A 9,641-nucleotide genomic window follows, 5' to 3' on the forward strand; every position below is an offset into this window, starting at 1 on the left:
GGACATTACTAAAATGCACATGCTGGCATGTACATTCATTATGGATATGGACATTAGTAGACCTACAAACTTGTTTAAGCCTCAGTGGAGCAGAAATGTTCCTACTGCAGTTGTTTTAGCTTGTTGGTTAAACGCAGGTGTTTATTGCATGGTGATAAACAGGCCAAACATGGCTGAAAATACACTGAATTAAAATGAACACAGTAACTCAATTCATCCTGCTGAGTCATATTAATGATATGACTGATTACATGCATACAACCTATGCTGTTGAATTTGAATTCAATCCTTTAAGATTTAAACAAACCATAACAATGTTGCATTATATAGCTTCTCAGACGTTTAAATCTCTTAAATACGCAGGTACATCCATAATGAGTTGCTCCTTCATATCTTCTCCTCCTGTCTTAGTGGGATTCAGACTGAAGCATACGGAATGTGCGTAAAGAGCCGCTTGTGCTGGACGCAAAATGCTCTGCCCACCGGGCGCCGTCGCGTTGTGCTGCCTGCGTTCCTCTCCAAGGATGATGATAAGGCGCATGGATGCTCTCGTCCCAGACCTCGCTCCTAAATGTGATAATACTAACATCATTTTCTCCAACGACCCCTTAATCTGATCCCTGCTTTTTCCCCCCTCCGTGTGTGTATGTGAGTGTGGATTGTGTTCATCTCCAACCTGCCATCGCTGTAGCCCCCCGTGTTGCGTTGGCGCTGCGGAATAGCCTACAAGAAGAAGAAGAACAAGAGCCAGCTCACTGCCGTGGAAACAAGCGGATACATTTTAGGGGAAGAGGGGGGAAAACGGACAGAGGCTACAAAACTGGCGATCGGGAGAAAGGGACATGGAGAAAGAAAGAAAAACATCGACCTCAAGCTGCAGCCACTGAAACATTAAGGTACGTGTGTATTGGATGCACAGGTACTGAAATGGCCGGCGTAATTATTGCATTTGTTACCTAATCTGCACGAATGCCCCGATCACTCGTAAGGTAACACAAATTGTATAACGAAACGTGCAGAGGTTGTTTGGATGCATGATAGTTCAACTAAATAATTCAATTCAGTGAAAGACGTCTGAAGAATAAGGCTGTGATAGTCCTTGTGAATACATTTTAATAACATGCCTCCTTACATAAGTGTGTATGTTTCACATTTTCACACAAAACCCCTCTAAAAATACCGAGCTATAGCCTATGGATTATTTTTTTGGGTGCAGTCATGTTGTCATTACCCCTAAGAGAGAGAGAGAATGGATGCAAGCCATTTTGTAATGCAGCATGTGCAGAATTAGGCCTATTCAGAATTTCAATTGCGTTCCCGAGAAGGTGCGCCGTAGTGAGCGCAGCTGCATAGATGAATAAGGCCATTCTTTTGAATTGTAGGATATATTATGCTGGAGGCTATATGATGAGGACAGATTGCAGATTAGAGGCTGAGACTGCAGGAGGAATAGCAGCATTTTGTTTTTTTCCCCCTTACTGTGTAATGGTTTGATGTGATAAAAATAAGAGAAATATATTTGTCATGAGAGGAAAGTGGGGGAAATATTTGGGATGAAGCTGCTTCTTTTGAATCTTTCAGCAAAGGATGTTACAAAACAGGTGAAATGCATCCCATCCATCCCTGATTCCCACGTCCTCAACCAATCTAGTGTTGTCATAGTTACAGCGGATGATGTTGGCCCTGCTGCACCTGTGTGGCTTTGTGTTCATCTGTAAATACATGAGGTCTAATTGGGCCTGATACAGGAAACATCCCACATCATCACAGAGCCTGAAAGCAAACAGCACCATCATTTTTTTGTACCTCTTCATAAACCTTAATGACTGTGTCGTGGAGAGCAAGCATTGATACAATCAGGCGCTGACGATGATGTGATTGGTTTGTAGCAATTGGTCAGCAGCTTGCAGCTAATTTGTCTTTTCACGACTGAGCGCTTTCTCAGGCTTGATCGAATAATCAATATCTACATGGTTGCAATCTGCTCTTGACATGGAAAAACAGCGAAGATCAAGAAAGTGAAATACCTGTGAGTTAAATTGGATAGAAAAAATGATGTTTGAAGCACGTCAGAGAGAAAAAAAGAGATGAAGATGAAGGCCACTGGAGAAGGAATTGGCCCTCGGATGAGTCAAGGTGTAATATTCTAGAAATAAGAGAGCATCATCGCTGTACAGTGTTGTTCTTGTGGTGAGGAACTTGAAGATGGGAGGTCAAGGCAACAGGCGTCCTGCTTGAAAATTCAAGGTCTCTCCCTTAATACAATTCCAGCCGTGTTGTTTTATACATGGATTGGTTTTCACTGTCTGCCCCAAGCAACATTTATACTAAATGCAAGGAGGTTGCAGAGCAGTCTTTTAAATGTATGTCTGCAATGTTACTTGGAGAAAACATTACATCATAAAACAAATTATTATTGGCAATTGACACCTCCATCTTTGCTGTATACTTTGCAAGGAGTGAAATGTGTGTGTTTTATATTACAAACACAATCTTGCATTGTGTAAGACCAATATTAATTTCTGAATGCAGCTGCATTATTTTTCATTCTTCTGAATAAACTCTTTGCTTGTGCATTTTAAAAATGGTGGTAGTAGCAAGAGAAATAAAAAAAGAAAAGAAGAAAAGCACCCCAGGAGTGTTTTTAATGAAGTTCCAGTGTATGAAACGCTGCATAAATAACAGCCTCTGTTTTCGAGTGCACTGGTATGATCAATTCTTTGACCAGCTGAATATTAATGATGTTGTGTTTTTATGCTTCAGTGAACCATTTCATCGTAACTATCAAACCATTGCTGTGGATCAGATACTGTTCTGATGTCTGGGAGAGACACGCTGGAACTTTTCTTTTTTGTCAGACTTATTATTGAAATGTACAATTACCTCATGGATGGGGATGAAGAGCAGATTCTTGAGGGAAGGACAGCAGTGTGGAGAACACAATGATTAGGAGTGCTGCAAACAGGCTGCTTATAGTAACATTTAGGCCTAGCATAAGCCTGCATTCTCTTAATGGAGAATGGTGTTTTGTTGTTATTTCACTTTTGCAGTTGGGACATTGTTGGATATGGATTCTTGAGCATTTGTGTGTTTTTGAGTGTGTATTGTATTTGCCCAGAGAGAGAGAAAGATTCTGTGGGATGTTCAGATCATCTATGACTTCTATTTTTAGCATTCGCTCCCTAATGAGCTTTCTTCTCAAAGCTATGTTTGCTATAAAGACTGACGATGACCCCAGTATCCACCTTAAAGATATAAACATTCACGGTATAAGTGTCCCCTCTGTTTTCATACTGAAGGCAAAGATGAATCTATTTTCAATGTAGAGTATTAATGTAAATACGAGATGTCCGAAATTGTGCTTTTCTAACACCTGGTGTGACAGAGGAAAATGAAAAACAAATGGATGGAATAGGTGTTTAGCTTTAAGTCAAATACAAATTGGAAACAGTTTTTACCAGCAAATGTTGATAAGGCTCAGCTAAACACAGTAATGTGGAAGAGGGCACTGGACAGTAAAAACACAAGATGGTGAGTGAGCAGGTTGCCACAGCAACTGTGTTTCTAGGAGCGCATGCATCTTCGCTGCATAGGAGAGGAGATGCTTTGGACTGCCATGGAGCATTTTACAAAATATCTGCTGAAATAAGTGGAAAATGCAACCAACAGTCCGCTTGTATCAGATAGTGATGTAATTTCAGAGTGATCATATAATGAGTGACATAAACAAAGATGTCATTATTAATTTCAAACGGACAACGCAGGCTTGTGACTTCTAGAGTCATAGTGTGGCTCATTACATGCGTGAAAAAACAATGAGCACTTTATTTTTTGGCATATACGTGTAAAGGAAACAGCCCAGGCTTTTCTAAATGTAGTAAGTCCTCTGATGTGTACAACCGTTTCTGTTACAAAAATTTTATATGGTCCAAACCAAAGACTCCAATACAGATTTATGCTTTCCAAAAGTCAAAGTAATCTTTGTCATTCACTGTCTACTTGTCATTTTTTTGTGGTTGTCTCCATCGTGGTTAAGCTCTTGTAAATGTTCTGCACTTATATAGCACTTTTCTAGTCCTACAATCACTAGCCTAAATGTCACATTCACCTATTCACACGCATTCAAACACTTGGTGGCAGAGGCTGCTGTGTGAGGCCTAAACTTCCCATCAGCACAAATCATATTCAAACACTGATTGCTGTGCCGTTGGTAGGAACAACTCAGCATTCAGTGTCTTGCCCAAGGACACTTTGCGATTGGAAGACTGCAGCAGTTGGAAATCAAACCCAAACCTTTTTGATGAAGTGACGACCCTCTTTACCCCTGATACACATCTACCCATTGTCTGTTGCTTATTAAACACAGCATGAACACTGCAGCAAAAATTTCAGGAGTCAATAATAATTTCTTCATATCTTAATTGCTAAATTTCCACTGCTGCCTTGTGATGGATTGCATGAATCTCTGCATTAACCTTCGCTGTAAATAAGTCCTTCCAGCATTTGTCATTGCATCCAAACAACCTTGTATTCCCTGTTAATTCTTTGTGTATATGTTGAAATAGAATTATCACCAGTATCACATAGTGGTTAACGAGACTATAATCCTTATTGGTCTGCTGTAGCACTTGTGGCCAGGCTTGAGGTTTTATCATTTTGTGGCCATTTCAGACCATGACCCAGATGTTAAGTTCAACCTATGAAGAAAATGGCAGCTGACTCACCAGTGAGACTAGAGGCCACAATTTGAAATCCACCTCTTTAGAAAAGAAAGCCTGAGAGCATGTCATACTGACGACAGAACATTGTAATATTTTGAGATTCATATTCAGTCCTGGGAATACATGCATGCATATGCTAGGCTAATATCTTAAAGCTACTGCACTGTGCACTTACTTGACCTCCTTTCCTCTCTATTTTCTCTCTCTCCCCCTACAGTGAGAAGAAACAGCCTCTGCAGAGACAACACTTTAAAGACAAAATCCTCCCCCAATTTTATTTCTATTTGAATTATTGTCATGGGAACAAAAAAGACAGGGTTCCCTTAAAGTACATTTTGAAAAGAACAAGTTGTCTGGTAGTGAAGGAAGCATGAGCAAAGTAAAATAAGAGCATATTAATGATAAATTGAGACTTCAGAAAAATATTGTATTTTCCTCAAAATTTTTAAAGTGACTGAAGGAGAAAACGGAATCCAAGGATACAATATGAAGATCAAGATAAGCACATAAATTCCCTTGTTTAGAGGTGACTTATCAACATCATAGCAGTAGGGGTGGGTCATGACTCAGTTGCCATGCGTGTTGTCATGGTGACCAGCCCCTGTGCCCCTTCCCCCCTCCTCTGGCTGGTCCAGCTCTTGTTGTGGTTTCACAACCATGGACCTCAGCTGACAGAGGCAGCACCCCCATGCCCCACCCTCTGCACCTGCTCCAATCAGGCGAGCCGTGTCATCTGTACAAGGAAGAGCTTAGATCAAGTCCCAGACAGTATTTCAGAGAACACAAGATACCTCAATCTACAAGAGAACACAATTCAGGTAAATATGGATTCATCTGCAAACCGATCACACATGAACTCTTCATGTATTATGACAACTGTATAACTTATTTTCTCATAAATGTCTCGATCTTTTGTTTCTACACCAGGTGATCAAGTCTGACACTTTTAAACACCTGCGGCATCTGGAAATCCTCCAGCTTTCCAAGAACCACATCCGGCAAATTGAGGTGGGAGCTTTCAATGGCCTTCCCAACCTCAACACACTGGAGCTTTTTGACAACCGTCTCACAGTGGTGCCCTCACAAGCCTTTGAGTACCTCAGCAAGCTAAGGGAACTATGGCTACGGAACAACCCCATTGAGACATTGCCGGCTTTTGCCTTTCATCGGGTTCCCTCTTTACGTCGTCTCGACCTAGGGGAACTCAGGAAGCTGGATTTCATCTCAGAGGCTGCCTTTGAAGGCTTGGTCAACTTACGCTTCTTGAATCTTGGTATGTGTGGCTTGAAGGACATCCCTAACCTCACACCTCTGGTTCGACTCGAGGAGTTGGAGCTGTCAGGGAACCAGCTAGGTATAGTCAGGCCTGGATCCTTCCAGGGCCTTGTGTCACTTCGCAAGCTGTGGCTGATGCACTCCAGAGTGTCGGTCATTGAACGCAATGCATTTGATGACCTCAAAAACTTGGAGGAGCTCAACCTCTCCCATAATTCCCTGCATTCTCTACCCCATGACCTCTTTACTCCTTTGCACCAGTTGGAGAGGGTACATCTGAACCACAACCCCTGGGTGTGCAACTGCGATGTGCTGTGGCTCAGCTGGTGGCTGAAAGAAACTGTTCCTAGCAACACCACATGTTGTGCTCGCTGCCATGCACCTCCAGGTATAAAAGGAAAGTACATCGGGGAACTAGACCAGAGTCACTTTACCTGCTATGCCCCAGTGATTGTTGAGCCACCCACTGATCTGAATGTCACTGAGGGCATGGCTGCTGAGCTTAAATGTCGTACCGGGACCTCGATGACCTCAGTGAATTGGTTCACTCCAAATGGCACTCTGATGACCCATGGATCATACAGAGTACGGATCTCAGTTCTTCACGACGGCACGCTCAACTTCACCAACGTTACCGTGCAAGATACCGGGCAGTACACTTGCATGGTTACCAACTCTGCTGGAAACACCACTGCAACGGCCGTCCTCAATGTGTCTGCTTCAGACCCCAGCAACAGCTACAGTTATTTCACCACCGTCACTGTGGAAACAGTCGAGACAGTCAGAGGAGAGGAGGAGAACTCAGCAAGACAGTATATTAATGAGACGTTCATAGATTTCCCTAATCCTACTGTTCAGAGAGGGGTGTTAGAGGGCCGACCTGGCATCACTATATCTCCTTCCCTCTCCTCTCTGTCCTCACTGTCTCCAAGAGCCAACAGAGCTACTGAAAATGCAGTGACTGTGTCCATTATGGAGGTAACTAATATCCCAGGCCTGGATGACGTAATGAAAACAACCAAGATCATCATTGGTTGCTTTGTGGCGATTACTTTTATGGCAGCTGTAATGCTGGTTGTCTTCTACAAACTCCGGAAGCAGCACCAGCTACACAAGCACCACGGCCCTGCCAGAGCCATTGAAATTGTCAATGTAGAAGATGAGATTGGTGCTGGAGCTGGGAGTGGCATCTCAGGTGGTTCAACTATGAATTCTGTCACTGGTGGAGAAGGAACCCTGAGGAGACATCATCCAGAAATCGTCAACCTGCCCAACATTGGTCGCTCTGATACTCTCAACCATTACTACAAGACCCATCATTTTAACAACAACGTGATGGGTCTGAGCATTGGCCCCGAAGGGATGGGACCAGTAGGGATGCTCAGTAACAAGGGCATGCAAGGCCATGATATCCCCATCTCCTGTACATCTGTCCCAATCTCTACATCTAATTTGCTCACCTCATCGGGCAATGGCACCAACCCAAGTTCTATGTCCCCACCCCTGCCAATGTCTCTGCCCATGCCTACCATGGGTTTACATGGATCGATCAAGGGATTCATGGGTCAGAACCAGAATCCTCAAATGGAGCCTCTTCTCTTCAAGGGGAACTCAAAGGAAAATGTCCAAGAGACTCAGATTTAAAAAACAAAAGCGAGAGTAAAGCGAGAGAGTGAGCAAGAGTTGGAGACAGAGAGGGGATTGATGTTGGGATTTTGCGCTGAATGATTAGACACTGGAGTGCATTGACATTACACCAGGAGAGGGGATAGACTGACACGGCCATACACAAACACATAGACTTATCCGTGACAGTGTACTGAGCCAAGGATTACCACAATTGGTCACTTGTGTTTGTAGTAACGATCATGGCCATGAAGATCAAGAATGGACATTGCTACAATGTAAATGTGTGCCAAAGCAAATGTTTTTTGCAGTTTCTACGAGCTGTGTTCTCATAGGGAAAACTAGCCTTTCAGAGTGATCAGTCCCAAATGGTTGTTGGCCAGCAGAGACGAAAGACATGCACGGCACTCACCACACTGAAGATCGGAGATATTACAGAACAAATCCAAGAGACAGTTTTCTTCCACATAAAAGAAACAAGCCACACTCTCTATCAAGTGACTCAACAGACTCCCTCATGGTGACAATTATGTAGGCATAAATAGATGGACAAAAAGGTACAGTGCAGTACAAACTACTGTGAAAAACCCACAAATTATATAAATATATTTTCATTTAAATATGTATCATTGCAGACTCCGATTCAGAGATATTTTGGTGTGGATGTATAAGCTGGTAAAGTTTGTTTCTTTGTGAATAATCAGGGGCGATGTTAGTGGAGGTTGTTTCTGATACATGTTTTAAGTTTGGCTACTTCTCAGAAACATAAGGGCTCAATTGCAACACTCATTGTGAATCTTTGAATTGGCTTTGTGACATAAAGTCCATTTAGGTTTTAGAACAGTAAATGCAGATCTCTGTTTGACAAACTTTTTTCTGTTGCTTCAGTAAAAATCATTACAGACTTTTGTGTTCTGAGAGTGTATTATGTATTTTGTAAAAGCCAGCTACTTGGTATTGAATCGACAATTCTGATACTTAAATGCCAGCATCAAATAATGGTAAAACAATGTTTCTCAAACACTGGAAGGGTAACCCAATGCAAAGACCTGTATGGGTAAAATAAAGTGTTGACAATGTGTTATTTGAATCAGATCAGTAGACAGATATTTGCTTTTTAGACTGATATTTGATATGACCTCCTTGCTCATGGTTACCATAATCATGCCATATAATGCTGTCATAAGGATGAATAGACATATATCTGCAGCAGCATTCAAGAAGGGATTAAACATCCTTCTTAGGATGATTGGAATGAATGGAAATGTACAGTATATTAATAATAATAATGTCTGGTTGTATGACAATTGTAAGATCCACATTTTTACAGTGTAACTTTCATATGTTAAATGCCATTTACGCTTCTTGCGTTTCAACTATGTATTTCTTTATTTTTGTTAGTTTGATATAATGTGTACAGTTGTCTAGCCATGTATCATTACGTGTGAAATAAATCAATCATATATTGGATTGTGGCTGGTCAATATGGCAACCACACATGTAAAGAGTGAGACATTGTGCAGGCCTCTTGGATAAACCTGGATTGAATGTATGGTTTGTGGTTAAGCCGTTAGTCACCTCCCTGATAATAGGTTCCATCTGCTCTATTAACATGTTCACACAGGCTTTAGTCACTCTCCTATAGGTCCTCTACAGAACCTCGTAGACAAATTTACGTTATTAAAAGAACAAGATGATCTAATTCTAAATTAAAGCCTTTTTTTCTGAAGGCACACTTTACTATGCTTTTCCAATTTACAGTGTTTTTATCAGTAAACTTAAATGTTTGTTGTAATTGAGCACAAACTGGACATGCAACCAGTTATTCCAGATAAAAGTACCAGAGATAGCATTATCAATGACATCAGATCAGCAAGGTATTTTTTCAACTGTAATGCAGCGTTGTATGGGATTTTGTGATTGTTTTTCTTATGTTGCATATATAGTATAGGAGCTATTTTATGTGAGTGATGATGGTTTTTCTTATCAGTAACGAGCCCACTCTTGTTTGAAGAAAAG

At 41.5% G+C, this 9,641-nt stretch overlaps 1 protein-coding gene across 1 annotated transcript; it reads left to right on the forward strand.

Annotated features, from left to right (window-relative positions):
* The first annotated feature begins 501 nt into the window (after nucleotides 1-501).
* LOC109986752 (leucine-rich repeat-containing protein 4B) lies at nucleotides 502-9,090 on the forward strand. Its single transcript, XM_020637535.3, has 3 exons — nucleotides 502-896; nucleotides 4,939-5,539; nucleotides 5,649-9,090. Exons 2-3 carry the CDS (start codon nucleotides 5,297-5,299, stop codon nucleotides 7,638-7,640), a joined length of 2,235 nt encoding a protein of 744 aa, XP_020493191.1. The 5' UTR covers nucleotides 502-896; nucleotides 4,939-5,296; the 3' UTR covers nucleotides 7,641-9,090.
* Nucleotides 9,091-9,641: the final 551 nt, after the last annotated feature.

The sequence above is a fragment of the Labrus bergylta genome, chromosome 21, assembly GCF_963930695.1.
Source record: "Labrus bergylta chromosome 21, fLabBer1.1, whole genome shotgun sequence".
NCBI lineage: Eukaryota > Metazoa > Chordata > Actinopteri > Labriformes > Labridae > Labrus > Labrus bergylta.